Source organism: Humulus lupulus, chromosome 6 (assembly GCF_963169125.1).
Source record: "Humulus lupulus chromosome 6, drHumLupu1.1, whole genome shotgun sequence".
NCBI classification, from domain to species: Eukaryota; Viridiplantae; Streptophyta; class Magnoliopsida; order Rosales; family Cannabaceae; genus Humulus; species Humulus lupulus.
Genome location: NC_084798.1, coordinates 196,285,142 through 196,309,193, shown reverse-complemented (window position 1 = coordinate 196,309,193; position 24,052 = coordinate 196,285,142). Strand labels below are relative to the sequence as shown.

General features: G+C 39.3%; 1 protein-coding gene across 1 annotated transcript; it reads right to left on the bottom strand.

Moving 5' to 3' along the window:
* Positions 1–14,063: 14,063 nt before the first annotated feature.
* Positions 14,064–19,227, bottom strand: LOC133785826 (uncharacterized). The gene is made up of 3 exons (XM_062225041.1): positions 18,583–19,227; positions 16,277–17,515; positions 14,064–15,718 (listed from the first exon to the last, which is right to left on the bottom strand). The coding sequence occupies exons 1-3, from the start codon at positions 19,225–19,227 to the stop codon at positions 14,450–14,452; spliced, it is 3,153 nt and encodes a 1,050-aa protein (XP_062081025.1). The 3' UTR covers positions 14,064–14,449.
* Between the last annotated feature and the right edge of the window lie 4,825 nt (positions 19,228–24,052).

The following is a 24,052-nucleotide window of genomic DNA, read 5'->3' as shown; positions in this document are numbered from 1 at the left end:
GTACTCCCCCTGCCTCTTCTGAAGGTTGGGGAATTACGTGGTCGCCGAGCACGAGCTCGGGGGAGAGTTCCAGTTAGGTTTCTCTCTGCTTGTCTTTTCATTCTTTGCCTGTTTGCATCATGCTAAATTTTTTTGTTTTGGAATATCTCATAATGCGATGTGAATGTGCAGGTGACATGGATTTTGACCTTGACAACGTACTTGCTGGCGGCGGAGCCCAAAGGAGTAAGCGCCCAAGGGGGTCGCGGAGGTCAGAACGACCTGCTAAGGTCCTTAAGAGGACCGAGAAGACACCTCCTCCACCAGCTCCAGTTGCTCCGAGCCCATATGTGAATCCAACTCCTCAGGCCGAGGCCTCTATGACCTTTCCTCCTGCTCCTTCTTCGATACAGGTCGAATCCACGCTTGGCCCACCTCCGAAAAAACCCTCAGCCTCCAAAACACATCTGCTTTCAATTTCTACTCACGTCGATGAGTATGTAATTGATAACGCAGCCAGACCTCACGAGGCTAAGCTTGGCTCGGACGTTCTGTCTTGGGTGAGCCAGAGTTTTGGCAGCTTCGGATCCCCTCATTGGCAGTTCTTGAATAATGCTCAAGACTGCAACACTCTTTATGAGAAGAGCATCGAGCTCACTGATGTGGTAATCTTTCTCATCTCGCTATTAGTTGTTTTTATATTTAGTTCATGTTCTAATTTGATTTCTTTGTATGTCAGACTCTTGCTGTCTCGGCTCAACTTAAATATAAGTTGAACAATGAGGTCCACTCGAGCATGTCTTATGCTCAGGAGTCAAAGGATCTCCAACTCAAGCTCAGTGACGAGCTCAGGGCCACAAAGGCAAAGATGGAGGCTGAAGCTGAACAGCTAAAGGCCAAGACAGCCAAGCTCGAGGAGCTGAAGGCCCGGCTCGCGGAGCTTAAGAAGATGAGTGCCCGGGTTGCGAAGCTTGAGAAGATCAATGCCAAGCTTGAGGAAGAGAAGGCCTCCACTTTAGAGATCATGGAGGGCAAAAAAGCTCGTCCCCTTGCAAAGTTTAAGGAGAAGAAGGATCGGGCGGTTGACCTGGCCATGTACAGAATCTGGGCCAACAATGTCGACCTCGACACCAGCTTCTTAGGCTCTTTTGAGGCAAAACTTGTGGCTAAATGGCAAGCTCGGCTTGATGAGGAGGAGGCAACTCGGAATGAGGTAGAGAGAGCCAAGGAGGATGCTGAGAAGGCCAAGGGAGATGCTGAGAAGGCCAAGGAAAATGCTCATTCTTCCTAGATCTTGCTTCGGGGCTGCATCCCTTTGAATACCTTGTAATAGTGTTTGTGTTTGGTATTTTGCTTTTTATGCCCCTGGGGCTAAGACAATGTTACAGCTCGTGAAAGAGCTGCCTTCTTATGAGCTATTTTCGAGCTCATACTAATGATATTTGTGATACCATTTTTGACTTTGCTTTATTATACTTGCTTTACATTTCTTAGGTTGAAATATTTTACGCATTTTATATTAAAGTGTCTTATAAGTCTGTTTATTCATACAAACATATGGTGGATTTAAGCTCGAGGTTCAATGCATTCATGCACAGTGAGCTCGAAATATCCGCATCTGATCTCGTTATTTTTTCAAGGTCGGAGATTACTTTTACCATGCACCCGAAGGTACTTATATGGCGCGTAACGTTAGTGGTTTAGTTATATCTTATATTTTTAGTTACTTTTCCTCATCCTCGAGTAGCTCCCTGAGGTTATGAGGTCGAAACTATCATTATGCAAGATACTCCATCCTCGATCTCGACTTAACGCTAAGTGGGTTTACGTTCCAACTTACTGTCGATTAGTTTTAGCTGGTTTGTTCCAAACCTATTAAGGTCGTGTTTGGTTTGTAATCCATACACTTATGTTTTTGATCTGGTTCGCATATTTGGTTACATCCAAACACTTTTATCTTTTGATAATTTCGTTATGTCCAGACTTACTTATAGCTCGCGCATTTGGTTATATCCAAACACTTGTATGTTTTTGATAGTTTGGTTATGTCCAAACTATCTTAGCTCGCGCATTTGGTTATATCCAAACACTTGTATGGTTTTCGTATATGCTATTTCATTTTTTCAAGCTGATTGTATATGTACCACTAATGCCCCCTTAATATCCTATGAGTGTGACCATAGGTTATTTAATTAAGAGAGATTGCAAAAAATACAGCATATTAAAACAAAATCAAACTTTATTCGAGTAATTTATTAATCGGAATATAGTAAAGATTATCTGGCATGGTTATAGGTGACATCATTCCTACACTATTGATAGTAAGGTCATAGATGTTCGCCATTCCATGCTCGTGGTACCAAACTCCCATTCAATCTTGCCAACTTGTATACGTCGGGTCGGATAACTGATTGGATCTGAGAAGGTCCTTCCCAATTAGGCCCGAGCACACCAGCTATTGGATCCCGTGTCGCCAAGAATACACGTCTCAGCACCAAATCCCCCACACTGAATTTTCTATCTCGAACCCTTTTATTGAAATACCGGGTAGCTCGCTATTGGTATGCAACATTTTTTAGCTGAGCTTCGTTCCTTCTTTCTTCAATCAAGTACAGACTTACTTCGAGCTGGGATTGGTTCGAGGCTTGATCATAAGCTAGGGCACAAATTATGGGAATTTTGACCTCGATTGGCAGCATAGCCTCGCAACCATATGCCAGAGAAAAAGGGGTATGTCATGTTGAAGTACGGGCCGTGGTTCGATATGCCCACAGAACTTGGGGCAATTCTTCGGGCCATTTCCCTTTAGCTTCTTCCAAATTTTTCTTCAACGAACTCTTTAGGGTTTTATTCACAGCTTCGACCTGGCCATTCGCCTGGGGATGGGCCACAGAGGATAAGCTCTTTATTATCCCATTTTTTCGCAAAAGTTGGTAAACAAATCGCTGTCGAATGGAGTACCGTTATCGGACACAATGTTCCTTGGCACCCCATATCGGCATATGATGTTCTTTACCACGAATTCCAAGACTTTCTTCGAGGTGATTATTGCCAGCGGTTCGGCTTCGGTCCACTTCATGAAGTAATCTATGGCCACTACTGCGTACTTCACTCCGCCTTTGCCAGTTGGAAATGAGCCTATGAGGTCAATTCCCCAGACCACAAATGGCCACGGGGAGGTCATCATCGTTAGCTCGGAGGGTGGAGCTCGAGGGATTTTTGCGAACTGTTGGCACTTGTCACATCTCTTGACGTAATCGAACGAATCTACCTTGATGGTAGGCCAAAAGTACCCCTGGCGTATGATTTTCTTGGATAGGCTATTCCCCCCAGTGTGGTCTCCATAGAATCCTTCATTAATTTATTCTATGATTTTCTTAGCCTCGGGTGGAGTCACACATCGGAGTAATGGCATGGAGTATCCTCTTCTATATAGCCTTCCATCTATAATGGTGTACCTGGGGATCTGATACATCAGTTTTCGAGCCTTGGTCTGTTCTTCTGGGAGAATGTCGGCCACAAGGTATTCAACTATCGGGGTCATCCAGGTTGGCTCGGAATTTATCATGCAAACATCTTCCTGCTCAAGCTCAGTTATACTGGGTGTCATTAGATGTTCGATCAGCACGACATTCAACTCGTCGACCTCGGTGGATGTAGCGAGCCTGGCTAAGGCATCTGCGTTCGAGTTTTGTTCTCGGGGGACCTGTTTTATCACGTAGAACTCGAAATTCTCGAATGATGCTTTTGCCTTTTCTAAATATGCAGCCATTCTCGTCCCACGAGCCTGACACTCCCCTAAAATTTGATTAACCACCAACTGGGAGTCACTGTAGCAATGTATCGCTTTCGCCTTGAGTTCCTTGGCTATACGAAGTCCTGCCAGTAGAGCTTCGTTATTCAATGCTTCGAAGCCAAATCTCAAGGCAGAGTGAAATTGACTTCCTGCTGGGGTGATTAGAATTACTCCTGCCCCCGATCCATTTTCATTGGAAGACCCGTCAACATAAAGTTTCCACAGCTCGCGGGCCGGGGTTATAACTTCATCGTTAGTCACTCCAGTGCATTCCACTATGAAGTCTGCCAGGGCTAGTCCTCTTATGGTCATCCTCAGATGATAAGTGATCTCGAATTGTCTGAGTTCAACGGCCCATTTTAGCAGCCGACCTAAGGCTTCTGTCTTGGACAAGACTTGTCTTAGTGGTTGATCAGTCAGTACATGGATGGGGTGCGCCTGGAAGTAAGGTCGGAGCTTTTGAGATGAGTGGATTAGGCTCAGAGCCAACTTCTCCATCAAGGGGTATCTCGATTCTGCCCCCAGCAACCTTTTGCTGACATAGTACACAGGCCTTTGCACTTTATGTTCTTCTCGGACGAGTACGGTGCTGATGGCGTGCTCGGTCGTAGCAAGGTACAGGTACAGAACTTCTACCGTGATGGGTTTTGACAAGATAGGGGGTTCTGTGAGGTGCTTCTTGAGCTCTTGAAAAGCTAACTCGCATTCTTCTGTCCACTCAAACTTCTTGCCCCCCCCCCCCCTCGAAAGGTTGAAAAATGGAAGACAACAGTTTGTAGATTTTGAGATAAACCTACTCAGTGCCGCCATCCTTCCAGTCAAACTTTGGACATCCTTATGCTTTCGAGGTGAGGGCATATCAATCAGAGATTGGATCTTGTCTGGATTTTCTTCTATTCCCCAGGCATTTACAATGAAGCCTAGGAATTTTCCCGAAGATACTCCGAAAGAGCACTTCTGAGGGTTGAGCTTCATGTTATACCTCCATAACACGGCGAAGCATTCTTCGAGGTCGTCCACATGGTTATTGTTATGTTGAGATTTAACTAACATATCGTCAACATAAACTTCCATGTTATTGCCTATTTTTTCGGAGAACATCATGTTTACGAGTCGCTGTTAAGTGGCTCCAGCATTCTTGAGTCCGAACGGCATGACATTGTAGCAATACAGCCCTTTGTCCATCACGAAACTCGTATGCTCTTGGTTAGGGGCATGCATGGCAATCTGGTTATATCCAGAATAGGCGTCCATGAATGACATAAGTCCATGTCCTGCCGTGGCATCTATGAGCTGGTCGATCTGAGGTAAGGGGAAGTAGTTCTTAGGACAGGCCTTATTGAGGTGCGAGTAATCGATACAGGTCTGCCATGTCCTGTTAGGCTTCGGAACTAGCACCGGGTTGGCTACCCAATCGGGGTGGAAAGCATCCCGGATGAATCGGTTTGCTTTCAACCTATCAACTTCCTCTTTTAGGGCCTTCTTCATGTCGTCATCCAGTAGTCTTTTCTTTTGCTGCTTCGGGGGGAAGCTTTTGTCAATATTCAAAGCATGGCTCGCTATATTCGGACTTATCCCTACCATTTCCGAATGCGACCATGCGAAAACATCCTGATTCTTTTTCAAAAAGCAAATTAATTGTTATTTCGTCTCTTCGGGAAGGTTTTTCCCTACCTTTACTATCTTTGGGGGGTCTGCTTCCTCGAGTCTGACCTCTTCGAGCTCTTCCAGTGGTTCGAGGTCAACTCTTTCCTCTATTCTTGGATCGATTTCTTCATCTATTTCGAGGATTGTCCCATCCTTATTTTGAATTATGACGAGCGTTTGTGCACTCGCTTGCTTCTTTCCTCTAATGAAGATGCTATAGCATTCCCTCCCTGCTAGCTGGTCTCCCTTCAGTGTCCCGATGCCACTAGAAGTCGGGAACTTGATGGCCAAATGCCTCACAGAGGAAACTGTCCCCAGCCCTACTAGGGCGGGTCTCTCGAGCAGCAGGTTGTAGGCCGATGGTAGGTCCACTACTACGAATTCCATCATCTTGGTTGTTGAGACTGGGAAGTCTCCCAAGGCCACAGGGAGTTCGATGGACCCCATAGAGGCAATCCCCTCTCCTGAAAAGTCGCACAACATCGTTCCACAGGCCTTTAGGTCACGAAGCGCGAGTCCCATCTTTTCTAAGGTGGTTTTATAGAGGATGTTCACTGAGCTCTCGTTATCAATCAGGACTCGGTGAACCTTCTTGTTCACGAGCTGAAGGGTAATGACCAGTGGGTCGTTTTGAGGAAATTGGACATGGGACGCGTCGTCCTCCGTAAAGGTTATAGGTTGAGATTCAACCTTTTGGTATTTCGGAGCTCTAGGTTTGGGTTCATAAGGGGACCCGTCGCCAGTTTTCAGCTCATTTACGTATCGCTTTTGGGCATTCCTGCCCGATCCTGCGAGATGAGGCCCGTCCGAGATGGTTATGACGTCTTGTCCATCAATCAGAGGGGGTCTCTCATCTTCCCTTGCTCGGGAGTTACTGTTTTGGGCAGGTGGTGGTGCAGCTGTCTTCTGGCTGGTAGAAGCCTGGTTATTGTTCTGGTTCCTTACATACTGCCTGAAGTATCCTCTTGAGATCAGACCTTCGATCTCATCCTTCAGCTGCCTGCATTCATCGATTGTGTGTCCGGTATCTCTATGAAATATGCAGTATTTGCTGGAGTCTCTTTCAGATTTATGGTTTCTCATGGGGTCTGGACGTCTGAAAGGGACCTGGTTTTCATTAGCCAGGTAAATATTCACCCAAGACTCGTTGAGCTCGGTGTACACCTTGTACACGGAGAAATACCTTTCTCCTTTCTTCTTATTTCCCCCTTCCACCTCGGGGTTACTTCCTTCATTCTTATTTCTTTTGGAAGGGTTTTCTGCAGGGGGTTTCGAGGCTGATGGGTCCATTGAGGTCGAGGCTGAGTTCAAGTTTGTCGTTGTAGTTATGGGCTGAGAGGCCATATTCAGCGTTGACCTCACCTCCTCTACATTGACAACCTCTGAGCTCGTCAATTAAATTCGATTATGGACCTCACAGGTTTCCTCTGCATATCTTCCCAGAGGGGAATTCCCGGCATTACCCCGGCTCGGACAGCCATTAAATGGCCGCTATTGTCTACATCACGAGCTCAGGCGACTTCCGAATTGAACCTTGTAAGGTAACTTTTCAATGTTTCATTCGGTTGTTGTCGGACATTGGTCAAGGCGGACGCCTCGGGCCTTATTCTGATCATGGCTCTAAATTGCTTCTTGAAATCTCTAGACAACTGATCCCAAGAAGTAATTGAATGCCTCTTATATTTTTCGAACCAGCTTTTTGCTAGTCCTGTAAACGAAGCTGGAAACAGCATGCATCTAAGCTCGTAGCCCACATTACTTGCTCTCATAATAGTGTTAAACTTACTTAAGTGACTTTACGGGTCGGACTTCCCCTCAAATGGTGGGACATGAGGAATCTGAAACCCTTGAGGAAACGGAGTGCTGGAAATATGGGGGGCAAAGGGTTCGAGTTCCTCGTCAGACTCTTCGTCCTGATCCCGACCTCGTTCATTCTGTAAGAGCCTAAAAGCTTTTTCCAGTTGATCAATCCTCTCCTAGACTGGATCCACGGGGGGTCTAATTTGAAATTGGTTATCATTGATCACAATTCTAGGTTCCCGCCTTCGCATGGGATCCTTGCGTCCATTTAGGCGATCCCTCAGGTCTGGGTTCGAGGGGTTACCATTACCCCGATTCTGATTCAGGTGTTCCCGTAAGTCTGGGTGGTCCCTTTGATTCTTAGTATTTCTGCATCATCGGTCATACATACTAACCGATCTTGTGTCTTCTGAGCCTTCGCTGGCAAGGTTCGCCGCATAGTTGTTTCGAGATGGGTTCCTTTCAGGTTGTTTCGTCTCTATAGTGTGAGACTGAGACATTTGGCTTCTTGTAGGCTGGGCGCCTCTACGTTCTCTAGCAGTTTCCCCATTCCCATGTTTTCGTCCAGCCTGCCTTTCCCTATCACCCTGATTCGGTTGTGTGTTTCTTCGAGGTGGTGAGGGATATCTTATCGGCGACGGTGGGTGTCGTATGGATGATGGTGGTTGCCACCCATTTCGGGGCCTGGAAGGTCCCGAGTTCGCTTGTGTTGGCTCGGGAACGCTCTGCGCATTACCAGGATTCTGGGTCCGAGCCGCTGCGGGGGCTCGGTTATTCCCAGTTTCGGCTGGTAACTCAACAATTAAGTTAACAGGAGCTCCGGCCCGGGTGTTTCTCCGAGGCCTCGAGGGAGTAGGTTGTTCTGCCAGTAGCAGAGGTTGCTCCGTTCTTCGTGTGGTAGCGTTTTTGCGAGGTCACCCACGGGGCCTGCGGGGAGGAACATGAACATCTCGCAGAGGTGGAGCTTGGGCCTCGGGCGGAGGCGGGGGCTAAGCCGTCTGCGCCTCAGCAACCAATCTGGCCAGCTCCTCGTTACGTTTCTTGGCCTTCGCCAACTGCTTTCGCAATTGATAATTTTCAAGCTCCACAATAGGGACATATTGCTCAGGGTTATAGTACATGTCCTCATCGTCCCTAGGGGCCGGTGGTGCAGGTGGTCCTCGAGAGTCAGAGGATCCACTCCTTTCATCCGGGTCCGGATTCATCATCGGTTGTTTCCCAAGGCGCCGCGAATAGCTAACTTCTTCTTCAGGAATATTAGGATCATTCGCGACCATAGTTGGTTCAGGGAGGCTTCTTCGATTGACTAGACTCAGATTCATATTGCTTAATGCTCTCAATGAAAGCACCAAACTGTTGACGTCGTTTTTCATCAACTTAAATCACAGAGCAATTAAACAATATAAACTACAGTGCGAACGAATAGTAAGGAGGAACAAGAAGGTTTTTACGTGGTTCAGCAGTTAAATTTTCCTAGTCCACGAGTCTGTATTATTAAGACTTAGAGTTTTTTGGAAATTCTTCAAGGATGAATTACCCAGAGTTTTCTCTCAAGATCTCAGATTATCCCTCTATTACAAATGGTCATTCCTTCTCTATTTATAGGGAAGGTTACAGAGTCCATTCCCACATATTTTGGGAAGATATTTTGTATATCAATTTAAAATAATGACATTAAATGCGATATTTTCTATATACAAGGAAACATCCCCTGAAGACCCGGGAATAAATAACAAACTAAACAATATCCCCTTAATGTTGGGATTTTACAACAATAAATATGTTCACACATACACAACAGGCTATCTTAGGTGACTCATTGAATCTTCGAGGTCAGCGACCAGCATCGTGATTGTCAAGACTTACGGACTTGTTACGAACTTGCCATCTTACTCCAAGACCTGCTCGGAGCAGATAAATACTATCGAGGCTATCACACTTGAGCTTGCACTTCTTAAGCTCGGGCTGCTCAATCCAAAGGCATTCGATAACGGATGTATCCCGATGTCATGCCATTTCGAGCCTAGAAAGAATCCCGAGGTTACATCTTCGAGATTTCCATTTTACTTCAGAGGTTTTACAATTGAACTATGCAATGTGTTTCATATATTTCGAGCTAATACCTGATGAATCTAGTTTTTCGAGGCCATAATCTCTGGTCTCGAAATCTGGGTGTAACAGGTACCAGAGCCAAGTTCATATATATATATTGAATTTGTGTGGGTTTAGTTTTATGCATTTATTTATTTATGATGAATGAATGGATGGCTTAATATGATTGAATGCATGGGAATGTTGAATCGTTAATTGTATGGTATTTTTGGGTTAGGATTTGTTTATGATTAGATCATTGTGTAAGCCATTAAGGGGCATAGGATTTATGTAATTTTATTTGGTTTTTTGAAATCACAAAATTGTAATTCCGATCACACAAAGTCAAAATGGAGCCCAGGATTTAGAATTCAGCCACCGTTCCTTCGAGGCCATCCTCCGAGCCGCTGTTGGGGACGTCGTACAAACTCGTTTGTATAGTTCCATACAGTGGATCCCGAGATCACTTTTCAGTGCCACGTGTCCCCGTCTTACTGGTCCATAATTTTTTTTTTCTGAAATTAATCTGTTATTTTTTTTAATTTTAAAATGTTAAATATCCTATTTTTTAGAAATTTGATATTTAAATAATGAGATATTTTTGTTATCCTAACAAATTTTTTTTTTAATATCTCATTTAAAAATTTATTTTTCAAAATAACAGATTTTAATTAAATTTATTTCTGTTTTTTAATTAAAAGTTGTTTTAATTAGTGGAAAATAAAATTATGATTATTTAAAAGTTTTGTTTTAATTAATCAAGATAATCAGAAAATTGTTTTCTTATTATTATTTTGGACCAACGACACATATTCTACCGAAAGTAAAGTGAAGAAGCACGATGGAGATCTAGGCGGTTTTTTATTTTATTTTTAATTTTATAAAGAGGTTGTAAAATTAGAAATACCCAAAAGCACCCGGTTCAACATTTATTGTTTATTTATTTGAATAATTATTTTCATGTGATTGATAATATGTTCATGCATTTTGTGCCATACATAAAAACACACAGTTATTATCATGCATCTCATTGGTAGAAACAAGATTATTATGATTGTCCTATATGTTTATATGATTTGTTTTGCAAAACCAATTGCATATAAATTACTTAGTTTTATTTGTTAACCCAAGATATGTTTCCAAGAGGGGGGGTGAATTGGAAATTTAAACTAATTTCGGAAATTTAAAACTTAATATGCCAAATTATGCAATAAATCAAATTTATCAAGTATAAGCAAATAATATGGCAATCAAATAGATATAGCAAATAGTTAAACTTGTAATGTAAAGAGTTGAAGGTTAAGAAATCGCAAACTCTCGAATTTTACAAGGTTCGGTAGAACTAAGCCACCTACGTCCTTGGTCTTCAAAGCTAAGGACCTAGCTTTGAGTTCAACTATCGAGCCAAGTTAGCGGGCTTGACTAACCCTTACAACCGGGAATTTTTCACCAAGGTATTTCCAAACCTCTTACAATAGTTTTCCACCACCAAGGACTATCAACCTCTTTTTCGGATTGTTGAAGTGCCAATCTCACTCTAACCGGGTTGTTTACAAAACCGGTGCCAACCTCACCTCAATTTCAATATGGGAATGTGTTTGATATTACAAGCAAAAATCACTCTAGAAGTATGATAATACAATGAGAAACCTAGAGTGATTAGCAAGCACACTTAGAAGAAATAAATACAAATTTTGGCTCAAGTGTGTGAATATGTGTTTGGATGAGTTAAACTTTGAAAGCTCTTTGAAATCAATGGATTTGGTTTGGTATATGTAATAAATGCTCAGCCAACAACCAATTTGAAGTAAAAGACGAGTTTATATAGAGTTTGGGAAAAAACTAGCCGTTTATAGCCGTTAGGGATTAATTTGCGAAGCTGTCTGCCGCGAACCGGAAGTCCGGATGAGGGAACTGGAATTCCGGTTGGAAGCAACCGGAATTCCGGTTGCCCATCCGGAATTCCAGATGGCAAACAGAGAGCAAAACTCAGATTATGCCGATTTTCCCGTTTTTCAATTCTTTATAACTTTTAGCTCGTTTATCCGATTTCAAAAATTCCAATTGCGTTACGACCGTATCGGGATGTATTTTCTTAAAAATGAATTTAGGATAATTATTTCTCATTTTAAAAAATCACCATTTTTTAGTGCGTGAGTGAGCCAAATTCTATACTTATGACTTAAAGTATACTTGCAATCACTTTACAAGACTAAGAAATGAAGTTAAACCTTTATCTTGAGTTTCTTGAGTCTTGAAGTCCAATTCGGGTCGTTTCCGGAAAACTTGGTAAAATGACCATTTTGCCCTTGGTCATAATTTTGACTTTGAAGTGCTAATTCACTTTAGTTTTTGCTACAAAATCAACAAATCATTAGTAACAAATAATAATCAAATATTTGTTAATCATCAAAACAAGGAGACTTAAGAGTTTGGGTCAACAATCTCCCCCTTTTTGATGATATCAAATATTTGATTATTTTACAAGGGAAAGAATATATTTTTAAATATGAATATTAGATTAGCTCCCCCTTAATGTGTGCAAGGATAAAAGAAATTTACCTTTTAGTTTTACTTTGCATGATTTTGTAAACTCCCCCTCAATATATCACTTAAGTTCAAATAACATTGTTAGTCTTAGATATTGAGGTTTTGCCAAATATTAAAAAATAATCCTATCACTTCTCCCCCTTTTGATTCATCAAAAAGGATGGCAAAGGAATTCACAAAATAAATTATAAACAAACATAGATTAAATAGTTTAAGCATTCATACATAAGGCATAAAGCCATGCAAACACATAAGTACATAGAAACATAAAATAAAACATAAAGGAATGCAAGACTAGAAAAACATGCAAATGCCTATGATGGTGGCCCCCCAAACCGCCTTATGTAGGCCCTCATCTCCTCCATTTCATTACGAACATCTTGGAAGCCTTGTGCCATGTCACTCCGCAGGTTGGTAAATTGAGTGTTCATGTCGGTGTGAAGACGAGCAAAGGCTTCCTCAAGGTTGAATTGAGATGCTTGAGGCATTGGAGCTTCTTCTTCATCGGCTTGCTCCTCGTCTTCACTTTCGCTTGCGGGTAGTCCAAAGCTCTCCTCTTCTTCACTTTCGTCGCCTACTTCAAGGCCCTCTTGCCTTCTTTGGCCTCTTTTGGGAGTGAAGACCCACTTATTGTTGATAAGAGCATACCCTAAGCTTGTGAAAGATTTAGGACCGAGCTTATCCCCTTCGGTAGGACCAACCTTCTTTTCACCCGAGATGGGAACTCCTAAGAGAGGTAGGAGGTAGCTAAGGAGAAAGCCAAATGGGAGGGACTTAACCATGTTGGGTTTATTCACATCAACAATAAATCGAAGAATAAGATGCCCTAGGTTGATTCGTGCTTTTTTGGTGAGGATAAGGTATAAAATGAATATATCGATGTGGTTGACCTCATCCTTATGACCACTTCTAGGAGCAAGATTGTTGATGATAAAAAGTTGGAGAATTTTGGCTTCTAAAGTAAGATTGTGAAACTTTGGTTTGATGAAAATGGGGCCTTCTCCACAAAGGACTCTAGAACACTCATTCATAGCAAAAAGTTCATCATTCTTAAGAGTGGTTTTTGGTTCTAGCAAGAGTCCCTCATTTGGTGCTCCTAGCAAGTTATTGAGAGATTCTACATTAAGTTCAAAGGGGACATCTCCAATAGTGCCTCTAACTCCTAGGGGTGCATGGTTAGGTTTGATGCAAGCATAGAAGGCTCTAACCAACCTAGGGTACATGGGTGTCTTAATATTGATAAATGATTTCCACCCTAACATTTCAAAGTGATAACTGAATTTGACACAAGCTAGGCTTGGAAGGTCACAAAACTTACCTTTGATAATAGGCCTAGAGGAGAAAGCTTCATGGAACCTATTGAAGTCCTCTTGGTTGTAGAAGAGAGTGGGTTCATTTCTGCCTTTAGCCCTTTTCTCCCTGATTTGTTCAGCATTGAGAACCCTCTTGCTCTTCCTTGGGTTGGATGATGAGGCCATTGAAGGGAAAACAAGAAAAGAAAGAGAGTTTTGGAGAGAAATGGATGATGAAGTGAGGGTTTGAGGGAGTGATTTTTGAGAGGAAAGAGAGAGGAGGCTTGTATTTTAGGGTGTAGAGTCAGAATGGGGAAAAAGAGTCGTGGGTAGGGTTTTTATTTTGAACAAAATGCATTTAAAAAAGGCAAAAAAAACTGAAGGGCTGCTGTCAGGCGCCAACCGGAATTCCGGTTGGTCTGTGCACAGCCAACCGGAATTCCGGTTGGTGCACCAGACCAGCCCACTTTTCGAAAAAGTGCCCAAAAACTTTGTTTTTAACCCAATTGACTCCAAACTTTTTCTAACACCTAAAATATGAGAAAATGAACATGCTCAAACAAGAAAATCTGAAAAATGTTGAAAAATGACGATTTACGGTAAGTTTTAAAAAAGAATTCAAGAAAGCCAAAAACCTACCAAAAACGAAATCTGTTCAACCAAATTGAAAAATTCTTTTTCCAGCAGTTTAAGAATATTAAATATGAGGTGTGTGAAGTGACGGAATCGAAAAATATTGAAAATTGAGAATTTTGGGTAGATTTTTCGAAAAATGCCTTAAAAGGCCTTGAAAAGGAGAAATCTACCAAAAATGAGTTGTATGCATCCAAATCGAAAAATTCTTTTTGCAATAGTTCAAATGTGTTAAATTTGAGGTGCTCAAACTGACGGATTTGAAAAATGTTGAAAATTGAGTAAGTTTGGCGAAAAACACTCATTTAGGCAAAAACTAACAAATTTTCAATACTTAGCATACCTAAAAATTGTTCAAAGAGTAATTCAAGCATAGAAACCCTATAGGCATACTAGATAGACTTATTTAGACAAGTTTAAACACATAAACACATATACTAGGCACATATGCAAAAATTCACATATTTACTCAATCAAAAATGAGTTCAAAGTTCACCAAAGATTCATATCATGACCTATAATTTGTTATCCTCAAAGACATATATCTAATAGGTCAAGTGTTATAAGATTTTGCTTATTTATGCATAGAATCATATTATAGTGAGAGTATACATGCATAAGTAAGTAAGGAGAGATATGATATTCAAGTAGCTAGTAAACCTTAAATTTCATTTATGTTGGTCATTCCTAGCTCTCTTCTAATAAAACTAAATCTCTCATCACTAAGAGGCTTGGTGAAAATATCCGCTAGTTGGAAATTGGTGCTCACAAAATCTAGCATAATGTCTCCTCTTTGGATATGGTCTCTAAGGAAGTGGTGCCTTATATCAATATGCTTGGCTCTAGAATGCAAGATTGGATTCTTAGAGAGGTTAATGGCACTAGTATTGTCACACTTTATGGGTGTACATTCAAAATCAACATCAAAATCCTTAAGAGTTTGTTTCATCCAAAGTATTTGAGCACAACAACTACCGGCGGCTATGTATTCGGCTTCGGTTGTGGATAGGGCTACCGAGTTTTGTTTCTTGCTAAACCATGACACTAAAGAGTTTCCTAGAAAGTGACATGTTCCACTAGTACTTTTCCTATCCGACTTACAACCGGCAAAGTCCGCATCCGAGTAACTAATGATTTCAAAGTTTGAGTTCTTGGGATACCAAAGTCCTAGATTCATTGTGCCTATCAAGTATCTAAAGATTCTCTTAACGGCACTTAAGTGGGATTCCTTGGGACATGATTGGTACCTAGCACATAGACCAACACTAAAGAAAATATCGGGTCTACTAGCGGTTAAATATAATAATGAGCCAATCATACCTCGATACTTGGTAATGTCAACATCCTTACCACTTTCATCCTTGTCCATCTTTATGGAGGTGCTCATAGGGGTTTTCATGGACTTTGCATTGGCCAAGTCAAACTTTTGAAGTAGATCCTTGATATACTTGGATTGACTTATGAAGATTCCATTCTTTTGTTGCTTTATTTGAAGTCCAAGGAAAAAGTTGAGCTCTCCCATCATGCTCATCTCGAATTCACTATGCATACACTTTGAAAATTCTTCACAAAGAACATCATTAGTAGCACCAAAAATAATATCATCAACATAGATTTGTACTATAATAATGTCTTTTGATGTTCTTTTAATAAAAAGTGTATTATCCGCTTTTCCCATTGAAAAACCATTTGAGATAAGAAAAGTGCTTAAACGATCATACCAAGCTCTAGGAGCTTGCTTTAAACCATATAATGCTTTCTTTAATTTGTAAACATGGTTAGGGTGTTTGTGATCTTGAAAACCGGGGGGTTGAGAGACATAAACCTCTTCCATAATGTATCCATTTAAGAAAGCGCTTTTAACATCCATTTGATACAAGACAAAATTCTTGTGGCATGCAAAAGCTAATAACATTCTTATGGACTCAAGTCTTGCTACCGGGGCAAAGGTCTCCTCATAATCAATTCCTTCTTCTTGATTGTAACCTTGGGCCACTAATCTAGCCTTGTTACGCACAATGACCCCATGCTCATCTACCTTATTTCTATAGACCCATTTTGTTCCAATCACCGATTGGTGTGACGGTCTTGGAACTAACCCCCAAACATCATTTCTAATAAATTGATTTATTTCTTCTTGCATAGCTAGAAGCCAAGATTCATCGAACTCGGCCTCTTTAAAATTCTTTGGTTCAATTTGAGAAATAAAAGCAATGAAATTACATAAGTTTCTAAGGGAGCTTCTAGTTGTGACTCCTTGTGAAGGATCACCTAGAATTTGGTCTATAGGATGAGCACTTTTGAACTTCCACTCATGAGGGAGGTTAGAATCCATACCTTTGCTTTCATTTACCTTTTCCTCGGGTAGTTCCTCTTTGGGAGTTTGTGATGGAGCGTTAGATGATTCTCCAATGTCAAGCTTTTGAACCTCTTCTCCCAAACCTACAACATCATCATCTACACTTTTGCTTGTAGGAGGGTTAGACTCATCAAATGCAACATGAATAGATTCTTCAACAACATTAGTTCTTTTGTTATAAATTCTATAAGCTTTACTATGTGTTGAATAACCTATAAAAATTCCAACATCGGATTTTGCATCAAATTTTCCAAGGTTGTCCTTGGTGTTCAAAATATAGCATTTACATCCAAAAACTCTAAAATATCCAATGTTGGGTTTTCTCCCTTTCCAAAGCTCATAAGGGGTTTTATTCATGTTAGGCCTAATGAAAACACGGTTCAAAATATAACAAGAAGTATTAACGGCCTCGGCCCAAAAATATTTAGGTAATGAGATTTCATTGAGCATTGACCTAGCCATTTCTTGAATTGTTCTATTCTTCCTTTCGACAACTCCATTTTGTTGTGGAGTTCTTGGAGCCGAAAAGTTATGGTTAAAACCATGTTCATCACAAAACAATTCTAAAGCATCATTGTCAAACTCTCCACCATGATCACTCCTAATGGAGGTGATTGAATACCCTTTTTCATTTTGCACACTCTTACAAAATTTAACTAGATTTTCCAAAACATCATTTTTGAGTTTCAAAAATATAACCCATGTAAATCTAGAAAAATCATCAACAATCACAAATGCATAGTATTTACCACCTAGACTAGCAATTCTTGAAGGACCAAATAAATCAATATGAAGCAATTGCAAAGGTCTAGAGGTTGAAATCTCTTTCTTGGAATGAAAAGATGTTTTAATTTGTTTTCCAAATTGGCATGCATCACAAAGTTTATCTTTAACAAAAGGAATAGATGGCAAACCAACAACAAGATCTTTTCTAACCAACTTTGAAATAGAATCCATACTAGCATGTCCTAATCTTCTATGCCACAACCAAGAATTATCATTCATAACGGTTAAACATTTATTTTTGCTATCAAAGGAATCAACATCAATAACATAAACATTATCCTTCCTTTCTCCAACAAAAATAACTTCATTGGTTGAAGCATTTTCAATGGAGCATTTTGAGGATTCAAAAACAACACGAAAATCTTTATCACATAGTTGACTAATACTAAGTAAATTATGTTTAAGGTTATCAACAAGAAGCACATTTTTAATACATGGAGAGTATATGTTACCGATATCACCAATGCCCAAGATTTTTCCTTTTGAATTGTCTCCAAAAGTGACAAAGCCACTTTCCTTGCTCTTAAAACTCGAAAATCTTGATGGGTCACCGGTCATATGCTTGGAACAACCACTATCCAAGAACCACAAGCTTTTGCTCTTCCTTGTTGATTCCTACAAAAATAAAATCATTTGTTGGCCTTTGGTACCCAAACAACTTTGGGTCCTTTCTTGTTAGTTTTGGAACCCTTTGGTACCCATTTGGTCTTGCCTAGATATGCATATCTCTTTACATGACAATATGAAATAGTATGACCATCTTGGTTACAATATGTGCATGTAAAGTGTGGTAGGCTAGTTGGTTTTACAAAGAAGTTTCTCAAAAAATTTTGTTTCCTACTAGGATCATATCCAATACCACTTTTTCCAAAACCACAAGATTGACTCCCTAGCATAAGTTCATAGCCTTCTTTACCTTTTGTAAAAGTATATATGTCATTCTTAAGGCTTTTTATGTTATCATGCAATTTTCCAATTTCTTTCTTATAAGAGGAGCAAGTAGTACATTGAGATTTAGTTAAGAGTTCTTTTTCATTTAATTTCAAAATCTCAATTTCTTTTAATAGCATGTTGGTCTTTTCTCTAAGAGTTTGGTTTTTAACAAGCAATTTTCCAAAATCATTAAATAGATCCTTAAATGAACTAGACAACTCATCATATGGTATTTCTAAGTTATCATCATCATTTTCACTATCATAATCACTTTGGCTAGAAATGCTTACCCCATCATCAAGAGCCATCATGCACATGTTAGCTACTTCATTCTTCTCCTCATTGTCGGAGTCCTCCTCATCACTATTTAGCCAATCCGCCAACATTGCCCTTCTTTTGTATTTATTTTTCTTTCTCATTGGGCAATCCATCTTCATGTGACCGGGCTTCTTGCATTCGAAGCAAATTGGTGGATCATCTTTGCTCCTTCTTTCTTTTTCTTTTGAATCACTTCCTCTTTGTGGCTTCTTCCCAAAGTTCTTCTTGAATTTCATGAACTTTTTGTACTTCTTTGTGAAGAGTGCCAAGTCCTCCATGTCGCTACACATGCTATCCTCATCGTCCTCACTAATGGCACGGGAAGAGGAAGACTTGAATGCAATAGTCTTCTTTTTCTTCTCAACTTCCTCTTCATCTTGTGCACTCATGAAAATTTCATGGTTCATGAGTGAGCCAATTAGTTCTTCCAAAGGAAGTGTTGAGAGATCCTTGGCTTCTTGAATGGCAATCACTTTGCCTTGATAGGCTTTGGTGAGACTTCTCAAAATCTTGGTCACCATCTCCTTTTGTGAAAGTACCTTGCCAAGAGAATTCAAACCATTAGTGATAGTAGTGAAACGAGTATACATGTTAGCAATAGTTTCATCCGCTTTCATCTTAAAGTTCTCATATTGAGTAGAATAAATTTGAATTTTAGTTTCCTTCATAGCATTTGTTCCTTGATGAGTGACTTCAAGCATTTTCCACATATCATAAGCGGTAGAGGCTTGTTCAATATTTTTGAACACATCTCTATCCAATCCACATATAAGTGCATATTTAGCTTTAGCATTCTTAGAAAGCATTTTCTTATCTTCTTCGTCATATGCCTCATATGTCTTAATAACTTCTTTATCATTAATGACATGTTTAGGAATGTAAGGACCATTAGACACTATATGCCACAAATCATAATCGATAGATTGAAGATATGTTTCCATCCTAATTTTCCAATAGGGAAAGTCTACTCCATTAAAGAATGGTGCTCTAGTTGTGCTTAGACCTTCTAACATGTTATTTTGTGAATTACTTGGAAACGCCATGCTCTAAATTGTAAAATCTAATCAATTAAATGAGCCCTAGCTCTGATACCAATTGTTAACCCAAGATATGTTTCCAAGAGGGGGGGTGAATTGGAAATTTAAACTAATTTCGGAAATTTAAAACTTAATATGCCAAATTATGCAATAAATCAAATTTATCAAGTATAAGCAAATAATATGGCAATCAAATAGATATAGCAAATAGTTAAACTTGTAATGTAAAGAGTTGAAGGTTAAGAAATCGCAAACTCTCGAATTTTACAAGGTTCGGTAGAACTAAGCCACCTACGTCCTTGGTCTTCAAAGCTAAGGACCTAGCTTTGAGTTCAACTATCGAGCCAAGTTAGCGGGCTTGACTAACCCTTACAACCGGGAATTTTTCACCAAGGTATTTCCAAACCTCTTACAATAGTTTTCCACCACCAAGGACTATCAACCTCTTTTTCGGATTGTTGAAGTGCCAATCTCACTCTAACCGGGTTGTTTACAAAACCGGTGCCAACCTCACCTCAATTTCAATATGGGAATGTGTTTGATATTACAAGCAAAAATCACTCTAGAAGTATGATAATACAATGAGAAACCTAGAGTGATTAGCAAGCACACTTAGAAGAAATAAATACAAATTTTGGCTCAAGTGTGTGAATATGTGTTTGGATGAGTTAAACTTTGAAAGCTCTTTGAAATCAATGGATTTGGTTTGGTATATGTAATAAATGCTCAGCCAACAACCAATTTGAAGTAAAAGACGAGTTTATATAGAGTTTGGGAAAAAACTAGCCGTTTATAGCCGTTAGGGATTAATTTGCGAAGCTGTCTGCCGCGAACCGGAAGTCCGGATGAGGGAACTGGAATTCCGGTTGGAAGCAACCGGAATTCCGGTTGCCCATCCGGAATTCCAGATGGCAAACAGAGAGCAAAACTCAGATTATGCCGATTTTCCCGTTTTTCAATTCTTTATAACTTTTAGCTCGTTTATCCGATTTCAAAAATTCCAATTGCGTTACGACCGTATCGGGATGTATTTTCTTAAAAATGAATTTAGGATAATTATTTCTCATTTTAAAAAATCACCATTTTTTAGTGCGTGAGTGAGCCAAATTCTATACTTATGACTTAAAGTATACTTGCAATCACTTTACAAGACTAAGAAATGAAGTTAAACCTTTGTCTTGAGTTTCTTGAGTCTTGAAGTCCAATTCGGGTCGTTTCCGGAAAACTTGGTAAAATGACCATTTTGCCCTTGGTCATAATTTTGACTTTGAAGTGCTAATTCACTTTAGTTTTTGCTACAAAATCAACAAATCATTAGTAACAAATAATAATCAAATATTTGTTAATCATCAAAACAAGGAGACTTAAGAGTTTGGGTCAACATTATTCTTTTGAAAACTTGGTAAAATACCACACCGCTTTTTTTTTTAAGTCTTTATGACTTAATTTCTTTAAACCAACTTTATTTTAAAATTGTTTTTTAGTAAAGTTTAGATGAATATAATTGGTAATTTAAAATTGGATATGGACCTAGAAACATGCTTTCTTACCAATTTTAATTATATTCATAAAGTTTAAAGAATATATAATTAATTTGAAATTAATTAGGTTAAAATACTTATTTCAAAATAGTGAGTGGGAGAGGGTTGATAACTCAACATAACCTGTGGTCTCCATTATTAATATAACACCGTGAGATATGAATACCGCCTCGCGAAGGCTTTGTTTCCATCCCCCTAAGGAAGGTGTCTAGACATGTCAATAGCAATGTTATATTTTTTACACAGATAGGAACTAATGATGTATTTTAGATTTGACCGACCCTAAGGCGGCATGTCCTAAGTTAAGTCATGAACTCTGAAATAATGGGTTACACTCACAAAGTTATGATTAAGCTTTTGTAGTGGATAATCATAACTTGACCAAACTAAGCGGTACTTTAATGTTTAAAAGAGAAAATAACGAGTTATTTTAAGTTTTAAACAATAAAGATAAGAATGTCTTATAAATTCTCTAAGATTAATTTGATCGACCCTAAGGCGGCACTTTAATTGTTAGAAAATTTTATTGTGGAAATTAAACTTTATTTTATGTGTTTTAATTGTGCTCATGCATCACGTTTAATTTCCAATACTTTGATATTTATTTTTCTAAATATAATAATATTTGTATTTTTTTTATTTTATTCAGAAAATGTCTATCTCTGGTAATCCAATCACTGCTTTAATCGCACAAGAAAAATTAACTGGTGATAACTTCACAAAATGGAAATCAAATATGAATCTGTTGTTGGTTAGCGAAAACCACAAGTTTGTCCTAAATGAGGAATGTCTTGAAGAACCTGGCACCACTGCCCCGAAACATATTCGGGACAAATATGATGCATGGATTCAATCCAATAACAAAGTTAAGTGCTATATGCTTGTAAGCATGAGTGATGTCTTACGAACAAAGCATGAATCCATGGAAACTGCTTTTGAGATATTAGAATCTCTTAAGGAAATGTTTGAGCGCCCATCTGATCAAAGTCGTCATGAGGCTACTAGAACCTACATGAATGCTAAGATGAAGAAAGGTCAATCTGTGTGTGAGCATGTCTTGAACATGATCGGTGTACTCCATGAAGCTGAGACGCACGGAGCAGTCATGGATGAAAAGACACAAGTAAGCATTATACTTGAGTCTTTAATTCCTGCTTTTTCTACATTCACAACAAATTATGTCATGAACAAATTAGAATTTAACATGACACAATTGTTGAATGAATTACAAACTTCTGAGTCTTTGAACAAGACAATCTCAAGTCAGGCTGAAGCAAATGTTGTTGAAGCCAAACCATCTTCTTCTAAGAAGAAAAGGAAAAGCAATGACTGCAAACCTAAAAAGGACAATCCTAAAAAGACAAAGAAGTCATCCAAGGCACCCGAGAACAAAAAGAACAATGACCCCAAACAAAAGGCACCCAAAGGAAAGTGTTTCCATTGTAATGTCGACGGTCATTGGAAGAGAAACTGTCCAAAGTATCTCGCTGAGCTGAAAGAGAAAAAGAAAGGTAAATTAGATTTACTTGTACTCGAAGCTTGTGTGGTGGAACATGATAAATCATCATGGATAGTTGATTCTGGTTCTACTAACCATGTTTGTTCTTATTTGCAGATGCTTGAGTCCACAAAGCAGTTGGAGCAAGGAGAGATGACTATGAGAGTGGGAAGTGGAGCACTTGTTTCAACTAAAGCATGTGGAACAGTCCATTTAAATTTTAAGAACAATTTTCTAGTTTTGAATAATGTTCTCTTTATTCCTGAAATTACTAGAAACATTATTTCTTTATCTTTGTTACATGAACAAAATTTTGGCATTTCTTTTTATGATAATGTGATTTTTATTTCAAAGAATGGGAACAATATTTGTCATGCAAAACAAAAAGACAGACTGTACATGCTTAATCCAATTGAAAAATCGCTCAATAATTCTGAATTATTCAAAGTAGCTAATCCACAAAGTAACAAAAGACAAAAGGTTTCTAAAGAAAATGACACGTATCTTTGGCACTTAAGATTAGGTCATATTAGTCTAGATAGGATAAACTGGTTAACTAAAGATGGACCTTCGAGGGAACTAACAGTTGGAACCCTACCGGTTTGTGAATCCTGTTTAGAAGGAAAATTGACAAAACGATCTTTCACTTCAAAGGGAAATAGAGCCAAAGAACCACTAGAGCTTATACATAGCGATGTATGTGGTCCAATTAACATTCAAGCTCGAGGTGGTTATGAATATTTTGTCACATTTACTGACGACTATTCTAGATACGGTCATGTTTACCTAATGCTTAAGAAGTCAGAAACTTTTGATAGGTTTAAAGACTTCAAAGCCTTAGCTGAGAAGCAATTAGGTAAATCTTTAAAGACGCCCCGACCTGACCGTGGTGGTGAATATTTGGATTCTGAATTCAAAGATTTCTTGCTGGAGCATGGTATTCTATCCCAACTCACAGCACCTGGAATACCACAAAACGAAGTTTCAAAGAGAAGAAACTGAACCTTGTTGGACATGGTCAGGTCTATGTTATGCTACTCTTCACTTCCCTTGTCGTTTTGGGGATATGCACTTCAAACAGCTAATTACATTTTGAATGTAGTTCCATCCAAAGCTGTGACAAAGACACCACTAGAATTATGGAATGGAAATAAACCTAGTTTATGACATTTTCGTATTTGGGGTTGCCTTGCTCATGTGCTAAGACCTAAATCTGGAAAACTGGATTCAAGGCCTGAAGTGTGAATATTTGTGGGCTATGCTCCAGAAACAAGAGGTGGATATTTCTATAGTCCAAGTGATCAAAAGTTATTTATTTCGACGAATGTAACCCTTTTAGAACACGACTATATGAATGATTTTAAACCTCAGAGCAAAGTAGTTTTACAGTTGCTAATGACAGATAAAATTTCATCTCCATATTCTTCATCAGTTAATGATAAAACAGCCAAAGAAACCACAATTCCTGAAAAGGAAAAACCAGTGCAACATCGTAGTGGGAGGATTGTGTTACAACCTATTCGCTACGAACATGAGGCATACGTTCTTGTATCAGATACTGAAAAGGATAATCCATTGACTTTTAAAGAAGCAATGGAATACCCTGATGTTGATAAGTGGCAAGCTGCCATGAATCAAGAAATGGAATCAATGTATTCTAATTCTGTCTGGGAACTTGTAGATCTGCCTGACAATGTGAAAGTCATTGGATGTAAATGGATCTACAAGAAGAAAAGGGGTGTAGATGGAAAGGTAAAGACTTATAAAGCAAGGCTTGTGGCCAAAGGCTACA